General features: G+C 47.5%; 1 protein-coding gene across 1 annotated transcript in view; it reads left to right on the top strand.

The window, feature by feature from the left end:
- Positions 1-26,706, top strand: part of LOC122120775 (engulfment and cell motility protein 1-like) — a 239,999-nt gene that overhangs the window by 14,070 nt on the left and 199,223 nt on the right. The window contains 2 exon segments of the mRNA XM_042695014.1: positions 11,876-11,926; positions 16,793-16,962. Of these exon segments, the coding sequence (XP_042550948.1) occupies positions 11,876-11,926; positions 16,793-16,962 (221 nt within the window).

Raw genomic sequence — 26,706 nt, 5'->3', positions numbered from 1 at the left:
CAAACAGAACAAAAAGAAAAGAAAACAAAAACAGCAGAAAAGAAAAACTGCTCTTGTTTTCATATCCTGAAGTTAATTTCAATAAATATTATTTTATAAGCACCTTTTTAGATGCACATAGGCATTATGCCTTTCTATTCCCCTCCAGAGTGTCCCCTTTGGTCTCACTGTGTGTACATGCTAGAGACCTGTATAATATATTATGTCCCAGTGTAATTTAGATCCAGCTTCTGCATATGTGAAAATAATGTGTTGTTTGTCTCTCTGACCTTGGCTTACTTCACTTAACATGATTTGTTCTAGGTGCATCCATTTCCCTGCAAATGACATAATACTGTTCTTTCTAACAGCTGTGTACAATTCCATTGTGTATAGGTATTACGTTTTTTGGATCCCCTCATCTATTGTAGGGCATTTGGGCTGTTTCTACACTTGGCTATTGCGAATCGTACAGCATTGAACATGGCTGTGTAGGTGTCTTTAGGGTATTCTGGCTTATGGTGTTGTGGATAGATGCTCAGGAGTGGTATTGCTGGGTTGTAGAGAAGATCTATATTTAATTTTTTGAGGAACCTCCAGACTTCCATCCAGAGTGGTTACATTTCTACCAACAGCAATAGGGTTCCTTTCCCCCCACATGTCCCCTAACATTTGTTGTTTGAATTCAGGATGTTGGCCAGTCTAACTGGGGTGAATTTCAGAGTTGTTTTGATTTGCATTTCCTTTATGACCAGGGATGTTGAGCATTTCCTCATGTGTTTCTTTACCATTCTTACCTCTTCTTCTGAGAAGTGTCTCCTTAGCTCCTTTGCCCATTTAGTGCGTGGTTTATTAGCTTTGGGAGGAGTTAGTTTCTTGAGCTCCTTGTATATATAGGATATTAAGCCTTTGTCTGATGTACTGCTGTTAAAGATCTTCTCCCAGTCTGTTGTCTGTTTTTCTAGTTTAGTAACTGTGTCCTTTGCTGTGCAGAAAGTTTTTAGTTTGGTGTAGTCCCATTTGTCAAGTCTCTCCTATCTGCTGTGCCCCTGGGACTCTTTCCAAAAATTGTTTCTGCCTATGTCTATGAGTTCCAGTGTTTCTTCTACTCCCTCTTGCAGTAATTTCAAAGTTTCAGTTTATCTACTTTGAGTTGATATTTGTGCATGGTGACAATTAGGGACTCATTTTTAGTTTTTTTTTGCATATGGATGCCTAGTTTTCCCAACACCAATTATTGAAAAGTCTATCTTTTTCCACTCTATATCTTTGGCTCCCTTATCAAATATCGGATAACTGTAAGTATATGGTTTTATTTCTGGTTATTTCTGTTCTTGAAGATGTAAGTGGCCTCTTAGCTTCAGTGTGTAATATATTTTGATTATTTTTCCAGGCTCCACTAGGATTAAAACACCTATTCCATTCATTTGAAAGCATTGGTCGACTGCTCTAGGCACTGGTGATGAACAAAAGTTGATGTCCACTATTCTGTGTGTATGTGTGTGTGTGTGTGTGTGTGTGTGTGTGTGTGTGTGTGTGTTTGTACTGGCACTTGAACTCAGGCCCTCATACTCACTTGTTTTTTCACACAAAGCTGGCTCTTTACCACTTAAGCCACACCTCCACTTTTTAACATTTTGCTGTTTACTTGGAGATAAGATTTGGATTTGTATGAGTAGTGTAAAAAAAGGAGGAGGCTACAATGCTTGATAAGAAATGTACTCATTATCTTGCCCATGTAATTGTAACCCCTCTGTACAGTATTTTCACAATAAAAAATAAAATACAAAAAAAAAAAGATTTGGATTTGTGTGTACTGATTGGCTTTGAAACTCAGTCCTCAGATCTCAGGCTCCTGAATAATTAGGATTATGTGCATGAGCCACTGGTGCCTGGCTAATGGCCACTCTTCTTTGAATATATATTCTGGTGAGTGTGGAAAAAGACAGGACATTTTTAGAAAATGAACAAAATATTTGTTTGTTTGTTTCTTGGGTGCTGGTGCCTGTCTTGGGACTTGAACTCAGGACCTAGATACTGTCCCTGAGCTTTTTTGCCCAAGGCTAGTGCTCTACCACTTGAGTTCCAGCTCCACTTCATCTTTTTGGTGATTCTTGGAGAGAAGAGTTTTGTGTACTTTCCTGCCTGGTTTTGAACCCTAGCCCACAGATCTCAGCCTCCTGAGTATCTAGGATTATAGGTGTGAGCCACAGGCAACTGGTGAGATATTTATTTTTTTAAAAGTGAGTAACATGATAAAGCTACAGAATCACAGTATCGTGGCTGTTACTATTTTGGTTTATTCTGAAAGGCTGATCTGGAATATAGTTTTAAGAATGGGTTAGAAATATGATCTGGCTGGATTCAGGTTTATAATCAGCTGGATAGAAACAAATAAGGCCATTGGCAGAGGGATCTGGCAGCCAAACTGGAGATGTAAGGGGCTTAGTCTTCCAACCATGTGAATCCCCACAAACTAGGCAGGAGTGCTATTGAAGGTTGGTGTCAATGTCAAGGCTGTGCATCCATACATTTTGTCTTTTCTCCCTGACACTATCTTCATTTCCATGCAAAGCCCTGGCTGTCCATCCTGGCCGAGGTACTCTCTGTAAGGATTGTCTCTAAGATTGCCCTGGAGCCAGATCCTAACATTCCCAGGAAGGGGACAGCTTGTGCCATCCCTGAAGCGTGTCAGAGCACCCTGTGTGATAGAACAAAGGACAGGACAGTGAGCTGGGTGGGAGAAGGCTCCAGAGAGACCTTGGCCACGGCCACCCCAGTCTGAGTTTCTAAACCATGAGAGGAATCTGGGTTTTTTTTGTAACTGTGATGAAAAGCCATTGTTGTAACGTCTTGTCCTTGAACGTGTAAGAGAATAGAGTTGCAGTTGTATTAAAATCTTACTATGGCAAGAAACCGTAACAATATAAGTAGTATCTGTGCCCCTATGTCACTGAGCGAGATGAGAGATATTTGCTGCTTTCATTACAGTTACCTTAAAATGTTACTTGTTTCTTCAAGGTATCTTTCAGTAATCTACAGAGCTTTCTAGTCAACATATAGGTTTATGAGTACAATGCATCTTGATCAGTGGCTCCCTATCTATTGTTTTCCCCTTTCTCCCCATCTTTCCTAGCCCTGTTCATCCCTTCCAGGTACCTGGTTCCATTTTTCACATCTAAAATGTCATTTATGACCATTACATTTGATTAGGGATCATGCTGATTACTAGAATTCCTAACAAATCTTGTTATTTAATCTTGTTTATGAATGAAGAAGTCAGCAACAACAGCCTTGAACCACATCTGAGGTGCCACCTGTTTCTGCATATTAAGTGGCCTGGAATGTGGCCGTATCCATTCATCCATGTGTCACTGTTGTAGCTGATCCCTCCTGTCCCAGTACACTTAAAATACTGTCTGGCTCACACAGAAGACGTTGTCTCAGTCCTGCATTGATTGTATAGCACTATGAAACCGATTAAAATATTGGGATGGCTCTTTGGTTTCTTAGCAAGCATCCACATTTTATTTTATGTTCTTACAAACATTTTGAGAAGAGAACCAGAGATTTCAACAGATTCCCTAAACACCCAGGACCAGAAAGGGAAAAGCAAAGAGAACCCTAAAAGTCTACTGTCTCAGGCCTGGACATCAAGTATGCCTCCCTGGTCTTCTTCTTCGGTCAGAGATTCTCTTTCTCAACCTGGGGCAGATTTTCCTCTTGTCTGGCTGCAGAATCTGCCTCTTCTTATGAGTGATAATTGGGCCTTTGCATATTTCATGAGCATGTCAAGCAGAGCCCTTATTTGCACTGTCTAGTTTAATCCTCACGGTGACAGTGTGGGAACTGTCTTCAGGTAGCAGTGTGGGAAGGGAGGCCCAGAGACACTGTGCTCAGGTACAGTCGCCCTTCTGCATTTGTGGTCTCTGCTTAGATGAATACAACTCAACTCACCCTGGGTAGAAAATGATTTTTAAAAAGGCCTCCAGACTGAGTATGCACTGATTTTTTTTCTCCTTGTTGTTGTTACACACAATCCAGTCTAACAACATAGCCTTGACACTGTATTAATTAGGGATTATAAGCAATCTAGAGATAATTTAAAGGACATGAGAAGATCACATGGTTCTATTCAAGTACTACACCTTTTTTGTTGGTGTTGGGGCTTGAACTCAGGGCCTGGATGCTGTCCCTGAGCTTTTCTGCACAAGGCTATAGTGCACTAACACTTAAAGCCACAGCTCTACTTATACCTTTTTTGAACAATGGGCTTGGACATCTGTGGGCTTTGGCACTGAGAGGCAATTATATCCATTTACTATATGCCAGGTACTCAGATTATGAGTATATGTTGTGTCTCAGGAATGGCACATGCCCAAATGACCAAGAGTTATTGAACCTTTTGGGTTTGCCCTAGGCCCACCTAACACCTGGTGTTGCTACTTAGTGTTGCTAGGTTATTTCTGTTCTGTGGGCCATGTGGCCCTATGTAACTTCATCCTGGCCATGCTCCCCTGGGTGCTTCACATACTAAGTCCCTTAGCTCTCAGCTGGAAGTGCTTGTACTTGTTGTGTTGTTGTTTTGGTGTTACCTGGGTCTGGCCATGGAGGTGGCATTTTTCTAGCTGAAGTAAATGTCCTTGGCAATCCCTGCCAATGACCCTTTACAACTTTTTAATTTATTATTTTTCAAGCATAAACATCTCCCCTGTCAATACAGTTTTTGCCTCCAGACTTGGTGGCTCTCTGAGACTGTAGGCATTACCTTATCCACTGAAACTCAAAGGTAAATATTTGCACCTTGCCCTTTGATTGGTGGCTAGGTTAAAGTTGACCATAGTGGGAGGGGCTGGCCAGCAGGGCTCTATCCCTAAGAATAAATGAAGCAGTTCAGTGTGATTCACTTAGCTTGGGCAAGTTTGTCTAGAACTTGCCAGAAGTTACTTTCTGTCTTAATCATGTAGGCCATCTTTTGGGCTTCTTCCCCTCCCTCCCTCTCCTCCATCCCTCCCACTCCCCTCCCTCGCTCCCTCCCTCCCTCCCTCCCTCCCTTCCTTTCTTCCTTCCTTCCTTCCTTCTTTCCATCCTTCCTTTTTTCTGTCCTTCCTATCATTAGTAGCATTATACAGGGATTACCTCGGTGCCGGTATCTCCCAGTGCACACACTCATTGTATTCTGAACTCTTGCTTCTGTGTAGTTTTGTAACCTGACTGTGTGACTTTGCAATGTGATGACCTATGTTTCCATAATACAAACCATTTTTTTAAATAGCTGTATATCATTGGCCTGCTTTAGTATAATTACTTTAAATTTTCCTTTGTATGGGGACCATCTGGAACACTTGATATATCAGTCAGGGTCCAACCAGAAATTATACCATTATTTATTTAAACAGGGGATGTTCAACTTAAAGAACTGGCCACTAGTCAAAGCTGGTTAACAGAACAAAGGGGCTGAAATGGCTCTAGTAGGTCTAGATGAAACAGATGCAGAAAAGAGCCTATGTGGCCTGTCTGAGGACAGGCAGCATTGATGTTAAAGTCCCTGAGAGTCTTACCTCCAATTAACCATCAAGAAGCGGAAGTAGACCTAGCCTAGACAAAATGCTTATGCCCTGTTTGAAGCCCTAGGACCAGAACAAACAAAAGGTGTGAGGTAGTGGGGGTGGGGAGCAGACCCTGCTTCTCCCATGGGGTCCTCGCCACCTCCCTGTGATGCAAAAACTGGTCTGAGGACATAAACTTGGCCAGATGACCTGTGCTGGGGACCTTAGAATTGACTCCTAGGTGACCTTAGAATTGACTCCCGGAAGGGGGAACAGGATCTAGGGGTACAGGAGACCTGAGGGCTTCCGTGTGGATTCTTCTATGGTGGGAGCATTCTTCTTGACCCTGGGGGAAATTTTTCCAGTGCATTCTCTTGGTACAGGTTAAAGTTCCTCAGCTGGAAAGTAACGGTAAGCCCTAGGTCCATCTTCTGTGTCCCAAAGCACATCCAAAGGGAGATGAATTTTGGGTTAAGAAGCAAGAGATGAATTTTGGGTTAAGAAGCAGCAAGCATGTAACTTGAATCCTAAAGCGTACATTCAACTCCAGTGTTTTTACAAGATAAAAATTTAAATGCTGGCCCTAACACTGTTAAGATAGTCATATTACTCACAACCTGACTTAGGGAATTGTAACCTCTTTGTACAACTACTTAATAATAAAAATTTAAAAGATATGCAGAATTTAAAAAATTGCAAATGCAATTTGAATTTGGCCTTTTTTTTAAAAGGATCTTTGTTACACGAAACAAAGTCATCCACCAACAATGCATCTCTAAACACAGTCCAAGAGATATGAAAGGAAAGGTGGACATCTTCACCATAGACCTCACTCCTTACTAACTTCCTAGGTCTGGCTTTCTCTTCTGGATTGTTTAATTTGAGATATGAGTGCCCAGAGCCAACACTTGCAAGGTCAGGACCTGTGCAACTGCTCAAAGCCTCCCTCCCCTGGCTCAGTCTCCTCAAGTTACTTCTTATGACAGATTTATTTCCCTAACACACTTTCATTCTATCAGCAGTATTGCTCAAGAGCCTCAAATGTTTCCTCTTTCTTCATTGTACTAGAATTACAATAAAATAGAAAAGAATTGACCTTTAGCAAGGGCTTCCTAGCCTCCATTCTGTTGATAAGGAAGCCAAAGTTCATTGACATGTTCAAGGTCATACAAGACGGCAGTTGGCTCAGGCCCAATCTGCAGCTTCCTTCCTCCTACTCGGTCAGGCTTTCCAGCCACAATGGGCCCACCATCCTTACCCCATAAAAATAGCCCAGCCCAGCACCTGGTCGGAAATCCAGTTATACTTGACCTCTTCTCCTGCTGTGCAAGGGTGCCCAGCCACTGGCTAGATCCAAGGCCAAGACTCAAATCTAAATAATTACCTCATGTCACTTCAAAAAAATTTGAGTCAATACATCTTTTAATGTTAGTGGAATCTGGACGTCAATCAGGTTCTGTTTTGGCTTTTGGATCATGGACCTAAGCACCAAGCACAAGGGGTGATAGTTATTCAGTCCTGTCATGCGAGGTTGGCTAAGGGAGTAATTAGTAGGTGGTTCTGTCTTTTTAGCTGTAGAAGACATATGAATATGCATGTTCCTTTAAGGGAAACTGGTTTGTCTCCAGAAAAACATTTCTCTGCCTTCAGAAGTATGTGATCAAAACCCAGAAGGGGACAGTCTCCTGATGGTCTTTGGGTCAGCCTTGTGAGATGCTGGTCCATTCCTGGACTCCTGGGAGCTGCCTTCCCCTTCCGTCCCTTCATTCTGAACTTGATCTTGCTACAGAGTGAGAGAGATCATCCATTCATTGGGGAGCAAGCACATTCCTGTTCTGGGTTCACAGACCATAATGGGTGGTTAACAGATAGCGTATAATACCTGTCTCGTTCTTTTCTTTTTTCTTTTTAGAATTGAGCACAGGATTTTTCAGAGCTCTATACAGTAAAACCATTAAAAGAGATGGACAACTGAGAACAAAATCTAATGGAGAGGGTGAAAGAAAAATTAGGAAATAAGTCAAACCACATTTCCTTCCACTGATAGATAGACTATGATGTGAAGATCTTGTCCCCAAAAGGTCCAGTGTTAGTTATAGGAAAAGTATTTACAAGAGTTGACCTCATTTCCTTTTTCCTTCTTCTACACACTCACCTCTCTGCCTTTTTCCCCTTCCTGGTTCTTTGGGGAAATCAGATTTTATTTTAGGGTATTTTTGACATTCCTCCTTAAATGTCAGCTCTGTGGTCCTCTGTCTTGAGGCTTTTCTCTGTATCCTAGCAACTGGTATCCTACAAGGTCCTCAACTGCTTCATTAGCCTGAAGGGTGAAGATCAAGCAAATGGGACCCCGAAGGGGTGAACAGGAGCAGATTTGCAGTCAAAGCCAGTCTCTGGAATGATTAAGTAATGTGGCTGAAGAAGACTTACTGGATAGCAGTGCCTCCAAACTAAAAGGCTTCTCTCAGCCCAGAGATAGGGGGAGGCCAGGATGGTGGAAGGGGTGGGGTGGTGAGGAGAAGTAGAGAATTGCATCCTTGAAATCATAGGCATGTCCTTTGCCTGGAAATTTCTGTTGTAATTGCTAAATCACAGTAAGGGGAGTAGAAATTGAATTTTGGACCAGGTGACACCATTCTTCATTTGTCTGATGAGGTCGAAAGTTGGCATATGGAAGAACAAACTTCAGAGGGGGAGAAATTGGACAGAGGTGACGATTTTCTGCAGGACGTTATTATATGCTATCTACATGGATGCTGAGTGGATGGGTTGCTTCTGTAAAGAAATGCAGAGCCCCTGTGGATGGCTGGGGAAGGTGGGGGCGGTGGAGGGGGTACAGTGGGCAGTGTGAGGATGACAGCAGGCCTTGGGTGCCTTTCCCTGGATTGTTTGTCATCCTTCTGCATAATGTTCTGCTTTTTTCTTCATTTTTGAAGAGCTAAAATGAGTTTTGTTTACTGCAGACTTTATCACCTCAACATTTAGAATACTTATTCTGTGTGTGTGTGAAAATCTTAGGACAGATTTTTAAGATTTAAATTAAAATTTTCATCTTTGAATTGATACATAAAACATCAAAATTGTATGTGTTTATGGGGTACAGGATGATGTCTCTATATGTATATACATAACATGATGTTTAAAGTAGGCTAGTTATATTTACCTTCTTATATTTTTCTTTCCTTTCCCTTTTCTTTTTCTCTTTCCTTTCCTTTTTTTGTGCCAGTACTGTAGCTTGAACTCAGGGTCTTGTGCTGTTCCTTACCTTTCCTCATCCATTTAAGATTAGTGTTCTACTGCTTGAGCCATACCTCCATTTCTGGAGTTTTGGTGGTTAATTGGAGATGAGTCTCTCAGAGTCTTTGGCTTGAACTTTTATCCTCAGATATCAACCCCTGAGTAGCTGGGATTACAGATGTCAGCTACCAGCACCCAACTCATATTGATCATTTCTTTATGATAAAAAATACTCAGATCCTTTCTTCTACCTATTCTTGTGAAATATTCGCTCTACCGTGCATTAGCACACAGGGACTTCTAGCTGTTATCCAACTGGAACAGTACTTACTGATTGATCACTCTTCTTCTTCTTCCCTTCAGCACTGCTGTCCCTGGCCTATGGGATCCACCATTCTATGCACACTTCCAAGATATCAGTTGTTTTAGGTTCTACAGGTGAATGGGACCATGTACTGTAGTCCTGTGCCTGCCTCATTCAGTTAACATAATGACCTCCAGTTCTATCTATGTTGTGCCACATGGCAGAATTTCATTCTTTGTTTGGGTGAATAGTATTCCATTGCTATATAATGATGTATTTGGGCTTTCCTGTGTAGTAGTGCTTCTTCCTCTCTCTCTGGGAAGTGTTGTGTGTGGCCGGGGAGAGACTTCCTTGAATACTGCCTGCACTAAAAGCGTTTGATCTATGTTTTCTCCTCCTTCACGTCTCTTCATTACACACCTGGCCTGGTATATTACTGATTACTTTCTCTTTTATACTGATCACTTTTTCTTTTTGCTGACCCCTTCATGGTACAGATGCAATGATTACACGACAGTTTCTCTTACTTTATTGAGTGTCCAGAAGATAGAACTTAGTCCTGTCTGTCTATAGCCTGATGTGCAGACTTTGCCATTTATTTACCAATGCTTATTGCATGTTGACTGGGTTATACTAGTTTACCATACTCCATAGATATAACAATGGAGTGGGATACACTATCAGCTCACAGAGGTGACATTCTGAGGTTGAGGGAAGATGGCTAATAAGCAAAATAAATAAGTAAAATCATATGCACAGAGTTCCATGTGTGGATATGTGTGCTCGCGCACACACAGAGCACAATGCTTGGAGGACTAAATTAGCAAATGCACCTCTAGAAGGGACAAAGAGGATGGGGTAAAATTAATTGAGAATGGCAGGTTCTGATGTAAAGCAGCTCTACAGAATGTCATTCTGGCCATGCTGTTCTGCATACAGAAGATATAGGTGTGTGTGTGTGTGTGTGTGTGTGTGTGTGTGTGTGTGTGTGTGTGTGTATGTGTGGCTCTTTGTAGGGTAGCAGAGATTGTAATGTGGTCATACAAGGTCACAGCATTGTACTTTTCTAATGGATGTTAGTTTGTGCTTAGTAATAAAGTTATTTTTCCCCCTGAGTATTTGCAGTGTGCCAGGCACTGCTTTGAACTTTTCTCCTCACATGGAGATGGGGAAGCCCCAGCTATACCCACTTTCCAAAGGGGAGGGCCAGGCCAGAGGGCGCTTCTGCTGCTTATGGCAGTGTTATACAGCTAGAAGATGACAAGTGCTCCAACCCCAGTATCTCTGCTGTGATTCTGGTGTAGAATCTACAAAATCGGAACCACCTCCTTTTTCTCTTCTTCTTCTTTTTGGCGGTACTAGGATTGGAACTCAGGGGTCTTGTGCTAGCTAGGCAGCAATACCACTGAACCATGACTCTAGCCTGGTTTTCACTGGTTATTTTTAGGCTAGGGTCCTGCTATTCCAAACAAAAACCTTCAGTTCAAGCTGTGAGTTCTCTGCTGGAAGACAGTGTCATTGCTGGTCACACTAGATGTGCAGGTCTGCCATCCCAGATACATCCTAGGGCTCTGGGCTTATAAAAAAAAAAGACCCTATGTTGGAAATGAGCAGTATAGAAAGGACCTGGCAGTGTAGCTCACATGGTAAAGCACCTGCTTAGCAAGCGTGAACCCTGAGTACCTCCAATAAAGAAATAAAAATTACAGCTTTATTGAGATATGTTCCAAGGCCCCCAGAATATACCTTTAAAGTGTACTTTACTTGCCGGGCGCTGGTGGCTCACACCTCTAATCCTAGCTACTCGGAAGGCTGAGATCTGAGGATCATGGTTCAAAACCAGCCTGGGCAGGAAAGTCCCTGAGACTCTTATCTCCAATAAACCACCAGAAAACCAGAAGTGGTGCTGTGGCTCAAGTGATAGAGAGCTCGCCTTGAGCTGAAAAGCTGAGAGACAGCACCCAGACCCAGAGTTCAAGCCCCACAACCGACAAAAAATAAAAAAGTACTTTTTTTGTTTTTTGGTGGAAAATGTATTTATGGAATTGTGCAACCAGAAACAATTAATTTCAGAACATTATCATCATCCCATTATAAAAAAACAACAACTTGTACCCATTAGCAGTAGCTCCCCATTTCTCCTTCCTATCAGTCATGCATCTACTTCCTGTTTTTATGTATTGATTTGTCTTTTCTGGACATTTCCTGTATGTGGGTCCACACAACATGGGCTCTTTCATGTTTGGCTTTTTTTACTGAGTGTAATACATTCAAGGGACATCTATACTATAGCACCCACCAATGCTTCTTGCTTTGCACTTCCTAGTGAATGGATGAACAAGCCTCATTTTGTATGGCCACTCATTCTTAGAGATGGGCATGGGTCTACTTGTAGATGGTTAATGAACAATGTTTCTGTACACATGTATATGCATGTTCTTTATATGGCATATGTTTTCAGTTCTTTGGGCATATGTTTTCAGTTCTCTTGGCTATAAACATAGGAATGGAATTTCTGGGTCCTATTCACTGAGTTTAGTGTTTAAATTGACTTCTTTTTACTTGTGGGATCTGCATCCTTACTTTTTGCAAGTGAAAATAAATTTACTTCCTTGGTGCTGAGTGTTGTCAACAGCTTGATATAACATGAACACATCTGGGGCCCAGCTTAAGATTCTGTGAGCGAATCATGTAATCATAAGTATGTTTATTGTGTAGAGTTGATGCTTGACTATATTTGTTTTGTTCTCTTCCTAGCTTCTTCTTACTCTAATATTCACCCAATTTTTTTTCTTTTCTTTTCCAGAATCGCAATGAAATAAAAAACGGCACTATCCTTCGATTAACCACATCTCCAGTAAGTTGATCTTAGTTGGTTATTTCATCTTAAGCTGCCTACCCTCTGGGTCTGCTGTATGTGCTTATAGAATGCTGTTTTTTGAGAGTGACTGTACTCTAAAACAGAAAGTCCCTGGGATGTCCTCATGGGCAGAGTCTAGTTTAATTGGAAGTCTCTCCAGTTTATTTCCCATGGCAGAGGAGGAAGGAACCTATTCCACTGTGAACAGAGAATGGATTGGGAATCATGGAATTGGAGTTTGGTGCCCATCTCAATAGCTCTTCCAGTACTGATGAATAACTTGGCTATGTAGATTTTTTTTTATCATCTTCTCTGAGCAAATTCAGAGAAACAAAGCAAGCCAAACCAAAAACAGGCTGTTTCTTTATTTAAAGTCTATGGAGGGGTGGGGGGGAGAAAGGTGGGTGGGAAGAAGGGAAGGAGGGGGAAAGAGAAGGACAGAGAGAAAGACAAAGACAGGTTGAATTTAAATATTTCCTAGTGTTGGTCAGTGATGATGAAAATTGATGAAAAAATGGATAAAAATTGATTTAAAATAGTAAATGTTGGGCCATTTAGGCTGTTTCATGGATGCTAATCAGAACTCAATGCATATCTGCGCGTGAAAGCTGTTGAACAAGGTGCCTGTGGCACTTGGCAGTGAATGGGTCTTTCTTGTTTCCTGGTCTAGTTGGGGTAGTAACATTAGCATATTTGAGCCATATTGTTCCACACTGCATTTCCTTGCTTTCCTAGAAAACACAAGCAGCATAAAATATACCAAGTATTACTATTTCCACCCCCACAGTTGAGGAAAACTGTCTATCTATCATTTCCAGTTGTCACACAAGCCATGTAATAGGCTAAAAATAAATTTCAAAATGGAGGAGAAAGCATCTGGCTAGAAATAAACTGTGGGCAGTATAACTACCACAGATCCATCTTGTTGAAAATGGCATTAGAGAGGTTTAAAAACTGCTAAGTATTTTGCTTTCATTTAAATTGGCCTATTAATTTTTTAATTTTTATTAGTATTGTAAGGCGATGTGCAGAGGAGTTAGAGTTACATGAGTCAGGCATTGATTACATTTCTTTTTGGACAGTGTCACCCCCTCCCTCATTTTTTCTGTTTCATTTTTCCCCTCCTCCGCCCCCCGCCCCGATTCCCCACGTTCTATAGTTCATTTCCAACACAGTGTCTTGTGACTATCACTGCTGAGTTAGTTCACCCTCTGTCCCAGCATTTCTGTGCTTCCCTTTCCCCTCACCAAAGCTGATAAACTTACATACAAGACGTAAGTATTTTATCCTAAGACATCTCCAACCTAAACATAGGGATGGGCTCAGTAGACAGAATGACTGGGTTGCTGCAGCCATTGCCCGGTGCCAGCTTCCCTGCTTCACAAAAATGATAGTTTGCTGTCCTTTTTCTGTGGGTTGAGTCATTTTTGTCTGACTTCCTGAAATTAATGTGAATTAATACAAATGTGACCCTTGGAGGTGAGCATTTCATTTGTGCTTTGCATTCTTATTTATCCTGCTCAAAGTCCTTCATCTGCTTGCCAGGCAGGGAAGTGCACACCGTGTCTTTTGTTTCCTCTTAGAAAGGCTCAGCATTTTCTCTGGCCATCTCCAAGCCAAAGAAAGAATTGGTTCCCCTCACTGGGGATTCAGTCGCTCTTAGAAAGGAGGTTCAGTGTCAGGGAGGAGAGGGTGGTGTTTACAGCATCTCCAGGGTGGCGTTATATTTTTTATTTTTTTACATTTGTTCATTTTTATTTTATTTTTTATTTTATTTATTTATTTATTTTTGTCGGTCGTGGGGCTTGAACTCTGGGCCTGGGCGCTGTCCCTCAGCTCTTCAGCTCAAGGCGAGCGCTCTACCACTTGAGCTACAGCGCCACTTCCGGTTTTCTGGTGGTTTATTGGAGATAGGAGTCTCACGGTCTCTCCTGCCCGGGCTGGCTTTGAACCGTGATCCTCAGATCTCAGCCTCCTGAGTAGCTAGGATTACAGGCGTGAGCCACCAGCGCCCGGCTTGTTCATTTTTATTCACAACCTGTTTTTCAGTACAATTTTCCACCTGTTCCCATTTCCAGTCGGGTTATACAAGTGCTAAGTGGCAGAAAGTTCTGGAATAACTACACCAAAGAAGGAAAACAAAGCAAAGCTGTGAGATAAGTTGCATGTAGCAGGCCCCAGAGCAGCATTTTAACTCTGTGGAGACCTGTCATCTCAGAGCAGGGATTTTGGAAAATATCCTTCACATTCCCAGCTCTGTTAATGGAAAGATGGTAGAGATAGCAAGCAGGATGCTGCTACAAGACAAGACTGGCTTATGTTTCCAAACCTGGGGCAGTTGTGGACTTTGACCTGCAAGTGTGCAGGCCTTGGGTTACAGTGTCTGAGACAGCACACCAGACTCTGCATTTGAAACACTGCCTTGTGCTCTGTGGATGGACACAGAGTCTGGAATTGGGCATTATGTCACAACAAAATATTTGGGATCTGAAAATGTCATTAATTGCTAGATTACTTTCTGTAATTTTGTTTAAAATTGAAAATTGAATTGAGAACTAAAAAATATGGGTCACACATGGTAACTTGTGTGTGTGTGGAGGGGTTCTTGGGGCTTGAATTCAGGGTCTGGGCGCTGTCCCTTAGCCTTTTCACTCAATGTTAGTTTTCTACCACTTGAGCCAGAGCTCCAAGTCCAACTTTTTAGTGATTAATTGGAGGTAAAAGTCTCATGGACTTTCCTGCCCAGGTTGGCTTTGAACTGAGATCATCTGATCCCAGTCACCTGCATAGCTAGGATGAAAGGCATGAACAGTTGGTACCTGGTTAATTCATTATTATTTTTTTTTTTTTGTGCTTACCTTGGGGCTTGACCTCAGGGCCTGGGTACTATCCTTAAACACTCGTTTGCTTAAGGCTAGTGCTCTACCACTTGCACCACAGTTTAGCTATTGGAGATGAGTCTCATGGATTTTCCTGACCAGGCTGGCTTAGAACTGTGATCTCCAGATCTCAGCCTTCTGAGTAGTGAGGATTACAGGTGTGAGCCACCTGTGCCCATAGACAATAAAAATGAATTAAAAGTGAATTTATCCATCCATTTTTAAGAAAAGATGACTGTGAAGAACACAGAAGAAGGTATTTTGCTACTTCAGGATTACAGGCATGGGCCACCAATGCTCAGCTGTGCTAATATTTAAAGTTCATGCACCTAGCAAGCTGAGTTCCCCCTCCTGGGAGATAAGACACTAGCATGCATACACCGGTACACACACACACACACACAATCGTAGGTAACGTGGCCATGCTGAGTTGTGCTTCTATTCTGTGGAGGTGGTATTTCCATTTAAGCATTTTTTCCCCTTTTAAAGTATTTGTTTCCTTTTAAGTAAGTGTTTCTGTTGGTCGGTCTCCAATTGAAGTAGAATGAATTAGGTATAAATTCTGTCTACCTAGCTTCCTCTTTGTTTATTGACATTTTTCTTAGCAAAAGTTCTTTTGGAAAGGTACATACATAGAAGAGCCAACAAAATGTCCTTTGCACAATAGACCAGGCAGGACTTATTGTACCCCAGCTTGGAAGTCTAGGGAGTGATTTGGAGACAGAACTGGGGTTCTTCCAGTCTTCACACAGAGAGGGTACATTCAAAGTGATTTAGAAGCCAGGTTCTGGTGGCTCAAGCCTATCTATAATCCTAGCTACTCAGGAGGCTGAGATCTGAGGATCACAGGTCACAGTTTGAAGCTAACCCTGGCAGGACAGTCCATGAGACTATCTCCCCCCCCCCCTTCGGTCCATTATGGGGCTAAAACTCTGGGCCTGGGTGCTGTCCCTGAGCTTCCCCCCCCCCCCCCCCAAGGCTAGTGCTCTACCACTTTGAACCACAGCTCCATGTCCAGTTTTCTGGTGGTTAATTGGAGATAAGAGTCTTATGGACTTTCCTACCTGGATTGGCTTTGAAACCACCATCCTCAGATTTCAGTCTCCTAAGTAGCTAGGATTATAGGTGTGAGCCACCAGGGCCTGGCCTCTAGAAGTGGAGCTGTGACTCAAGTGGTATAGAACATGAGCTTTGAGCCAAAGCAGCTCAGGGATAGTGCCTGGACTCTGAGTTCATGCCCTAGGACTGGCACCAAAACAAACAAAACAAAAATGTAAAAACCAAAATTATTTAGAGCCCTGGACCTCTGCATATAATTAGAGACATGCTTCAAGGGCATGCTTTCTGGGACCTCACCCAGGCTTTGGACACAGGAAACCCTTGAGATGGCCTAGGCTTGTGTCTTAAAAAGCCACATAGGGTTCTAGTGTATGTGCAGCCATTAAGATCATAGTGAGTTCTATAATAAAATAATTTTCAGTATTTTCTGTCTTATTCTTTAAATACATATGGGAAAAATATACACTTGGGAAAAATGGGAATGAAGCTCTCAGACATAATGTGTAGGCTGTGATTACTCAAAGTATTGGCTGAAGAGATGGGTACGAGGTCTGCACTTATGTGATTGCTTAACAAAGCAAGTAGCTTTTAGTTACTTCTAGATAAATGATTGGGCTTCAAAAGTAAATATCTGCCTCACCCCTTATCCTATCCCCCCCCCCACCCTGATCAGTTTCTGGGTCTTCAGTGTTCTTCTGACCTCACTTTGCTTTTCTTTGAAACAGAAGGTGAAATGGATGGTCAGTGTGCTAGCCCTTACTCTCACACCTGGCCGTGAGAGACGCAGGCTATCAGGTATTCTCACAGACATTGTCCGCTTCTGGATGCCGGCCTTTATTTTTCAGGGATGCTGTCATTTCTGTGATGTTGTAATTTTCCTTTTGAACACTGTCGTCTTTTTTATACCACCTCCACCCCCCATAAGGCTCAGAATGCCCAGCAGCTCCATGAACGCATCCAGTCGTCAAGTATGGATGCCAAGCTGGAGGCCCTGAAGGACTTGGCCAGCCTGTCCCAGGATCTCACGTTCGCCCAGGAATTCATCAACCTGGATGGCATCTCTCTCCTCACCCAGATGGTAGACAGCGGCACTGAGTAAGTAGCTGGTGTCCACCTGGTGTCCACACAGGCAGGTACACTGGCATGTACACTGGTGTTTCTTGCACTCCTTACTCCTACGTTTCTCAGTTTTGAAGAACAGAGTCTTGCCTAGATCAAGATACCATCCCTGGAATAATTTTTGGAAAAAGAAAATGGGTCAGGCACCAATGGCTCATGTGTATAGGCATAGCCTAGCTACTTAGGCAGCTGAGATCTGAGCATCATGATTCAAAGTTCAACCAGGAAGAAAAGTCTCTGAGACTCGTATTTCTAGTTAACCACCCAAACCCCCACAAAATGGAGCTCTAAACGTAGAACAGTGCGAGCCTTGAGCAAAAATGCCCAGGAAAATAGTGCCCAGGCCCTGAGTTCAAGCCCCAGGAAGAGCAATCACACAAAAATAAGGCAAAACACACTTTCATGAGAAGACATTGTGTGCCTTTTGATTTTTTTTCAATAAACTTTAATAAATAAGAGTAGATAAACAGCTGGTCTAGGTACTGAAGGGAGAGGACTAGTGATGAACAGGGCAGGTAGGGGTGTGGCAAGGGCTGCTCCAGGTGAAGGCTTCGTTGTGGCGTGGTGTGAAGAGGCCTTTGGCTGCTTGTTTGTGGTGAAGGCATTGGTCGTGCTGGCTTTGGTCTGGCCAGTGGCACTGGCGGAGTGCAGTCAGCAGATGTTAGCACAGCTGGGCTGGAGCTGGCCCCGCAGCTGCAAGAGGAGCAGAGCAGGTATAGAGCCCATGTTGGTGTCGGGACACGGCCCTGCCTGCTGCCTTGCAGACCGAGCTCTGCCCCCTGAGGCGGCCCACGGTGGATGGAGGTCCCTAAGGCATCCAACAACTGATGGTTCTGGGTCTTTCCCAGATGTCAGCCCTCCTGTCCACACACACACACTGTGCTCCAGATCTGGCCCCCATATGCAACACACTCTCCTGTGCCCTTGTACAAGCCTGAGTTGCATGTGACTGTGGGAGTGCACTTGCATGCATGCACACTCGCTCAGGCACCTGGGCTCATGGGTGTAAGTAGGACTGGCTATCCCTTCCTTGGAAGGAACAGCTCCGGGGCCAGTGTCCCTCACCTGCAGCCTCTGCCTCAGTGGCCTCCAGATGATGCCACCAGAATGGGAGGTTGGGAGTTGGCATCTCCATAGGAGAGATGCATATGTCCAGGTGAAGGCAGGCCTTGCCACCATGTGGTGGGGCAATGTAGTCAATGTGGTGCAGGCCTGAAAAGAGAGGAAGAAGGGTCAGGAGGCCAGCAAGAAGCTTAAGGAGGGAAAGAAGGGAGGCAGGGAGGAAGACAAGGGCATGACAAGTGGCCACTGTTGAGGCTGGGTGTGGCCCCCTGGAAACTTTGGGCCCTAGCATCTCCCCAGACAGCACCAAGCCCCACGCCTTGCAGGGCTGCTGGTTGGGCAGTTAGTGAGTAAGTGTGCCACAAGGTTTGTAGGAGGAGAGGTGATGGTGAGGCCAGGATTGCCTCCGAGTCTAGAGAGAGGGTTCCGGGTCTGGGGAGTCCTCCCGCCTGCCCCTGGGGAAGAAGGGAGAGGGCACAGTAGGTGACTCACAGGCCTTGGCTGGTCAGGGCGAACCACCACAGGGCTACGCAATGGCAGCGACAGCTGCATGCACGAGCACCCTGTGGTACAGCTCCCTATGGGCATCAGGAGCCGATCCTTCCGTCTATACGGACTGTGGCTGTGGAACCAGTTCCGGCTCAGCAAACCGAGGTAGGGGTGACAGTCAGCCACCAAGCACCTGGAGGAAACGGCAGTCAAAGAGGCCACAGCAGGCGGAGGGTCCTGGCAGTTCTTGCTACACACCCACCCTCCCAGCTGCCCGGGTCAGAGCCTGGATGAGCTGTGGCTTGCCCGTGGCAGCCAGTGCCTTGCAGGATGAGGCTCACCTGGTCACAGGCAGGGCCTCTTGACTGGAGCACAGTGCCTCCCTTGGTCCCGAAGACCCACGTCTGTGCAGAGGGGCCGGTGCCCGGTATTGAATCCCCTGCAAAGACGGTATCATCATGCACATTTGCCATAGGTTGTACAAATCCTCTCTGCTCCAGACCGGCATAATGTTTTCAGCCTGGGGAGACGCAGAGTTGTTTGGTTTTTCAAAGAAGCTGTAATCAACCTGCTCGAGGCTTGGGGGTGGGCTAGAACTCAGAACAAACTCCCTGCCGTAGGAAGGCATGGGAAAGGCAGGCATGTGTTCTCTCTCTGTCTCTACCTCTGTTTGTCTGTCTCTGTCGCTGTCTCTCTGTCTCTGTCTCAGTCTCAGTCTCTGTCTCGCTGTCTCTCTCTCTCTCTGTCTTTCTCTGTCTCTCGAACACATATACCCACACCCAGCACACACATGTACTCCCACTCGCACACCGCTGGTCTAGCTGGAATCCTCATACACACACACACACACACACACACACGCACACTCACTCACTCACTCACTCACTCACTCACTCACTCACTCACTCACACCAGGAGCCTGCAGCTGTAAGTGAGCACTTTGAGTTTGCTGAAAGTGAGCCTCCAGCCTGATGATGAATGGTGAAAGCACAGAGAAAGTGCAGAAGCTGTTAGGTCCCTGGCACAAGGGCTGAGAGGCAGTGGGTGAACCCAGGACCAGACAGGAGGGTAAATGTGACAGTTGGGCCAAAGCCCAAGAGCTACGTAGGTTCACATGTGGGCAGCGAGCCGCTTTCACGTGTGGTGAGTGTCAGAGTTGTGGGTAGGTGTGGTGTGGCTAGCGGGCATGGAGATGGGGGCCTGGATTACATTGGGTGCTGAACTGTTTGGCAGCAGTGTCCCTACCAAGGAAGTGCTGGGGCTGGAGGGTGACACGTGACTTTGTCCAAGCCCAGCCCAGTGTGAGTGTGTTGTGTGGGTTGGATGTCCTTGGAGGAACCGACATGCATCCACATGATTGACAAAGGCAGGGCCTGACAGTGATGCTGTATGTGATGGAGGTCCAGCTGCGGTTGTCCTGAATCATGTCCTGTATGCAGGTCTGCAAAGACAGGGATGGCCAGCAAGAGGCCAGCAAGAAGCATGAAGGTGAAAGTGGGAGGGAGAGAGGGACATGGTGTATGGCCAATGTTGGGGCTGTTTATGGCTGTTTATGGAAGCTTTAGGGACTAGGCACTTCCTGGACAGCAGCGGGCCCCATGGACCGGCAGGGCTGATGCCTGGCCAGTGAGTGTGCCAGTGTGTCCCAGGGCTTGCAGGAGGAGAGGTGATGGTGTGGCCAGAATTGCCTCCTAGAGAGAGTGTTCTGGGTCTGTGTAGACTGTCTGCCTGCCCCCCAAGGAGGAAGGATGAGGGGCCCAGTCCGGGACTCACCGGCCTTGGCTGGTCAGGGCTGATCAATGGCAACAGCTGCATCAGAGAGCATTCTCTGGGAGAGCTCCCGATGGGCCTTTGCAGCCCACATTGGCATCCATCTGGCCTGGGGCTAAGGCTCAGCAGCACCCAGCCAGCCACCGAGCACCTGAGGAAAAGGCAAAGGGGCCACAGCACAGTGACGGTCCTCCAGTGCTTGCTACATACCCACCCTCCCGCCTGCCCAGGAAAGAGTCTCGATGAGCTGTGGCTTGCCCATGGCAGCCAGAGCCTTGCAGGATGATGCTCACCTGGTCACACTCACAGCCTCTTGCCTGGAGCACAGTGCTTCCATGGGGGCCACGGAGCCGCAGCTCTGCAGAAGCCCAGGTGTTGGGTCCACAAGCCCCTGGGAAGAAGTAATCCTTATCTGCCAGCTCCTAGAAGTTTCCTCCAGGCTCAGGACCAGCAGCCCGTTTTCAGTCTAGGGAGATACAGAATTGCTTGGATTTTCAAAAAAGACGGGAGAACCCCGCTGGAGGCTTGGGGGAGAGCTGGAGCTCAGAACAAACCCCACTGCCTTAGGAGGGCATGGGAAAAGCAGGCATGGGTTTTTTCTCTGTCCCTGTCCCTGTCCCTGTCCCTCCCTCTGTCTCTCTGTCTCTGTCCCTCCCTCTGTCTCTCTGCCTTTGTCTGTGTCTCTTTCTCTCTCCAACACATACACCTGCACACCAGCACACACGTGCACTCCTGCTCCCATACACACAGGCTAACTCGAATTCGAATCCACACACACACACACACACACACACACACACACACACACACACACACACACACACACGACACTGGGAGCCTGCAATAGTGTGTGTGCCCTTTAAGTTGCTCGAAGCAAGCCTCCCACATGAGGATGGGCAGGGAAAACCTACCGAAGGTGCAGAAGCTGTTAGGTCCCTGGCACAAGGGCTGAGAGGTGGTGGGTGAGCCCAGGAGTAGGCAGGAGGGGACATGTGGCAATGCAGCCAAAGCCCAAGAGCTACCTAGGTGCACACGTGGGCAGCCAGCCGCTTTCTCGTGTGGTGAGTGTTAGAGTGGTTGGCAAGTGTGGCTAGGGGGCATGGAGCTGGATTACGTTGGGTGATGGACTGTTTGGCAGTGGTTTGTCCCTGCCAAGGCAGTACAGGGTCTGCAGTGGGAGCTATTGCTTTGTGGGGCTGGCAGAGACAGCCCTGCATGACTTTGTCCAAGCGCGGCCCAGTGTGAGTGTGATGTGTGGGCTAGATGTCCTTGGAGGAATGGACACACATGCACACTCACCCGGGTGACTGACCAACGCCTGCGCCTGATGGTCCGGGTGTATGTGACGGAGGTCCAGCTGGTGTCATCCGGGCCTAGGTCCCGTGAGGAGGCCTGCAAAGACAGGGGAGGCCACAGGGTCAGCAAGAAGCGTGAAGGTGAGGATGGGAGGGAGGGAGGGACATGGTGTGTGGCCGCTGTTGGGGCTGTTTGTGGCTGGGTGGAAGTGTTAGGGACCCGGCCCTTCCTGGACAGCAGTGAGCCCCATGATCTTGCAGGGTTGATGGCTCTTAGGCACTGGCAGGAGCGGGCAAATGAGAGGAGGGTGGGGACAGCTCAGGAATGTTTCCCTCCTAGACACCCGAGGCAAGGTGCCAAGAGAGAGGGCTCTGGTTCTGACAGGCCCCTGTGCGTTATCAGTCATCCCTATGCAGACCCCACGGAGGCCCACTGCTGCCCAGGCCTGAGCAGTCACACCCGGGCCTGGGCAGAAGAGGAAGGACTTGGAGTTGATCAGGGCACTCACTTTGTTAGTCGGAGGCTGGCTATGGCGAACCTCCCCAGGGCTGAGCAGAGGAAGCGGCGCCTTGGTGGAAGAGAAGCTGTCAGAGCTGTGGCCCTGAGAGTCTGGACCAGCCCATGAGCGGTGAACCTCCCCAGGACTGAGTGGAGGCGGTGGTTCATCCGTGGAATTGAGGCTGTCAGAGCTGTGGCCCCAACTGTCTGGACCGGCCCATGGGACAGCCATGTGGTCTCCACGGGGCAGGGCATCCCCTGGGCTCAGGGTACTCACAGTGGTGGGCTGGCCTCGGCGAACCTCTCCAGGACTGAGCAGCGGTGCCGCGGTCATGGGTAGCCCGTGAGAGCCCAGGCCTGGTCCGTGACGATCGGCCCGTACGCGGGCCATGTGGCGTTCAGGGCCCGACACATCCCGTGGGCTGTGTGATACGCTTGAGCGCCGCCGGCCGAATATTCTTGTTGGCGTGGCATGTGATCTGACCCAGCGTCTCAGGCGCTGCGGGGCGCTCTGAGCACGAGGAGCCTCGTGGCCACGTTCGGGGTGGGGGCCACGTTCAGGGTGTCTCCCACGGCCTCTAAGCCATGGACAACAGCAGCTAAACATAGTCGCCTTTCCCTCTGTGGAAGAGATGGCAAGAGGATACCGTCTCTTCAGTCGAGGGCAACTGGGCAACTGGGGTTCCGAGTTCTGTGGCTGTTGGTCACCAAGGAAGTGAGGTCACGTGACATGACAGGCCCTCCCCCATCCCCCCACTCAGCGATGCCCAGTCCCCATTGACCTCACCAACCCATAGGCCCCACGCCCTCTGACCTCTTGACCCTTTACAGCCTTTTGCCTTCATGAGCACACAGTCCCGGTGGGAGTCTGGGGGTTGAGGGGCACGTGACCGCCCTTCCCACCTGGCAGGCTGTGTGCACCCAGGAGACCAAACAAGCTTTCCATTCCACATCTCCCTGGGAATCGGAAGGACCCTATACAAGGGGACATTGTGTTTCTACACTAATTCTGATTTTTTATTTTTTTTTTGAGGGGGGTTCCTGTCGTGGGGCCTGATCTCTGGGCCTGGGCGCTGTCCCTCAGCTCTTCAGCTCAAGGCTAGCGCTCTACCACTTGAGCCACAGCGCCACTTCCGGCTTTTTTGCCTTTTTGGTTATGTGGTGCTGAGGAATTGAACCCAGGGCCTCATGTCCTTTGGATCAACGGGCTCTCCTTTTCTCTTTGCCCCTCATGCATCCCTGAACAAGACAGCTGCTGGTAGGCCTTTTGTGTGCTTCGGGCCCAAGGAATGGCGTTCCCAACATGTACCCTCCAGGGCAGTTCTCCCCACATTGGACTAGACAGCGGCTGGAGTAGGCCCTTCTTTGTGTGTGCACTCCTCTGCACTCCTGTCCTCTGAAAGTCCATGCCACCCTGGGAGGATTGCTAGGCTTTCTCTTTTGTCTGGTGAGTTCTCTTCTCCCTTTCAATTCCCATTGGGACACAGAGACTTGTGACCTGAATCAGAGCCTATTAGAACTACTAAGAACATTAGGTCTACTAGCACTACTACTATAACTATTATTATTATTATTCCTCCTTCTACTACCACTACTACTACTATTACTACTACTACTACTACTACTACTACTACTCGGAGGGCAGATAAGGAGCCACCAGGGAGGTAAGGAATGAAGACAAGGGCAGATTGACAAGTCCCTTGGCTGCCATGAAGAAGCAGCAGAGGAGTGGGGAGGTCCTGTTAAGGGGAGAGGTTGAGGAATGTGCTTCCTAGTAGACAGTGCCAACTGCTTCGCCACCTGGGAAACCACTGGAAGCCACGGAGTGGAACTCTCTTTGTTTGTTTCATGAGAGGACATTGTGTGCCTTTTGATCTTTTTCAATAAACTTTAATAAATAAGAGTAGATAAACAGCTGGTCTAGGTACTGAAGGGAGAGGATTAGTGATGAACAGGGCAGGTAGGGGTGTGGCAAGGGCTGCTCCAGGTGAAGGCTTCGTTGTGGCGTGGTGTGAAGAGGCCTTTGGCTGCTTGTTTGTGGTGAAGGCATTGGTCGTGCTGGCTTTGGTCTGGCCAGTGGCACTGGCGGAGTGCAGTCAGCAGATGTTAGCACAGCTGGGCTGGAGCTGGCCCCGCAGCTGCAAGAGGAGCAGAGCAGGTATAGAGCCCATGTTGGTGTCGGGACACGGCCCTGCCTGCTGCCTTGCAGACCGAGCTCTGCCCCCTGAGGCGGCCCACGGTGGATGGAGGTCCCTAAGGCATCCAACAACTGATGGTTCTGGGTCTTTCCCAGATGTCAGCCCTCCTGTCCACACACACACACTGTGCTCCAGATCTGGCCCCCATATGCAACACACTCTCCTGTGCCCTTGTACAAGCCTGAGTTGCATGTGACTGTGGGAGTGCACTTGCATGCATGCACACTCGCTCAGGCACCTGGGCTCATGGGTGTAAGTAGGACTGGCTATCCCTTCCTTGGAAGGAACAGCTCCGGGGCCAGTGTCCCTCACCTGCAGCCTCTGCCTCAGTGGCCTCCAGATGATGCTACCAGAATGGGAGGTTGGGAGTTGGCATCTCCATAGGAGAGATGCATATGTCCAGGTGAAGGCAGGCCTTGCCACCATGTGGTGGGGCAATGTAGTCAATGTGGTGCAGGCCTGAAAAGAGAGGAAGAAGGGTCAGGAGGCCAGCAAGAAGCTTAAGGAGGGAAAGAAGGGAGGCAGGGAGGAAGACAAGGGCATGACAAGTGGCCACTGTTGAGGCTGGGTGTGGCCCCCTGGAAACTTTGGGCCCTAGCATCTCCCCAGACAGCACCAAGCCCCACGCCTTGCAGGGCTGCTGGTTGGGCAGTTAGTGAGTAAGTGTGCCACAAGGTTTGTAGGAGGAGAGGTGATGGTGAGGCCAGGATTGCCTCCGAGTCTAGAGAGAGGGTTCCGGGTCTGGGGAGTCCTCCCGCCTGCCCCTGGGGAAGAAGGGAGAGGGCACAGTAGGTGACTCACAGGCCTTGGCTGGTCAGGGCGAACCACCACAGGGCTACGCAATGGCAGCGACAGCTGCATGCACGAGCACCCTGTGGTACAGCTCCCTATGGGCATCAGGAGCCGATCCTTCCGTCTATACGGACTGTGGCTGTGGAACCAGTTCCGGCTCAGCAAACCGAGGTAGGGGTGACAGTCAGCCACCAAGCACCTGGAGGAAACGGCAGTCAAAGAGGCCACAGCAGGCGGAGGGTCCTGGCAGTTCTTGCTACACACCCACCCTCCCAGCTGCCCGGGTCAGAGCCTGGATGAGCTGTGGCTTGCCCGTGGCAGCCAGTGCCTTGCAGGATGAGGCTCACCTGGTCACAGGCAGGGCCTCTTGACTGGAGCACAGTGCCTCCCTTGGTCCCGAAGACCCACGTCTGTGCAGAGGGGCCGGTGCCCGGTATTGAATCCCCTGCAAAGACGGTATCATCATGCACATTTGCCATAGGTTGTACAAATCCTCTCTGCTCCAGACCGGCATAATGTTTTCAGCCTGGGGAGACGCAGAGTTGTTTGGTTTTTCAAAGAAGCTGTAATCAACCTGCTCGAGGCTTGGGGGTGGGCTAGAACTCAGAACAAACTCCCTGCCGTAGGAAGGCATGGGAAAGGCAGGCATGTGTTCTCTCTCTGTCTCTACCTCTGTTTGTCTGTCTCTGTCGCTGTCTCTCTGTCTCTGTCTCAGTCTCAGTCTCTGTCTCGCTGTCTCTCTCTCTCTCTGTCTTTCTCTGTCTCTCGAACACATATACCCACACCCAGCACACACATGTACTCCCACTCGCACACCGCTGGTCTAGCTGGAATCCTCATACACACACACACACACACACACACACGCACACTCACTCACTCACTCACTCACTCACTCACTCACTCACACCAGGAGCCTGCAGCTGTAAGTGAGCACTTTGAGTTTGCTGAAAGTGAGCCTCCAGCCTGATGATGAATGGTGAAAGCACAGAGAAAGTGCAGAAGCTGTTAGGTCCCTGGCACAAGGGCTGAGAGGCAGTGGGTGAACCCAGGACCAGACAGGAGGGTAAATGTGACAGTTGGGCCAAAGCCCAAGAGCTACGTAGGTTCACATGTGGGCAGCGAGCCGCTTTCACGTGTGGTGAGTGTCAGAGTTGTGGGTAGGTGTGGTGTGGCTAGCGGGCATGGAGATGGGGGCCTGGATTACATTGGGTGCTGAACTGTTTGGCAGCAGTGTCCCTACCAAGGAAGTGCTGGGGCTGGAGGGTGACACGTGACTTTGTCCAAGCCCAGCCCAGTGTGAGTGTGTTGTGTGGGTTGGATGTCCTTGGAGGAACCGACATGCATCCACATGATTGACAAAGGCAGGGCCTGACAGTGATGCTGTATGTGATGGAGGTCCAGCTGCGGTTGTCCTGAATCATGTCCTGTATGCAGGTCTGCAAAGACAGGGATGGCCAGCAAGAGGCCAGCAAGAAGCATGAAGGTGAAAGTGGGAGGGAGAGAGGGACATGGTGTATGGCCAATGTTGGGGCTGTTTATGGCTGTTTATGGAAGCTTTAGGGACTAGGCACTTCCTGGACAGCAGCGGGCCCCATGGACCGGCAGGGCTGAT

This window comes from Dipodomys spectabilis, unplaced genomic scaffold (assembly GCF_019054845.1).
Source record: "Dipodomys spectabilis isolate Male_0828 unplaced genomic scaffold, ASM1905484v1 ptg000178l, whole genome shotgun sequence".
Taxonomy (NCBI): Eukaryota; Metazoa; Chordata; class Mammalia; order Rodentia; family Heteromyidae; genus Dipodomys; species Dipodomys spectabilis.
The sequence above is the reverse complement of the archived record's forward strand: the minus strand, read 5'-3'. Positions and strand labels throughout refer to the sequence as shown.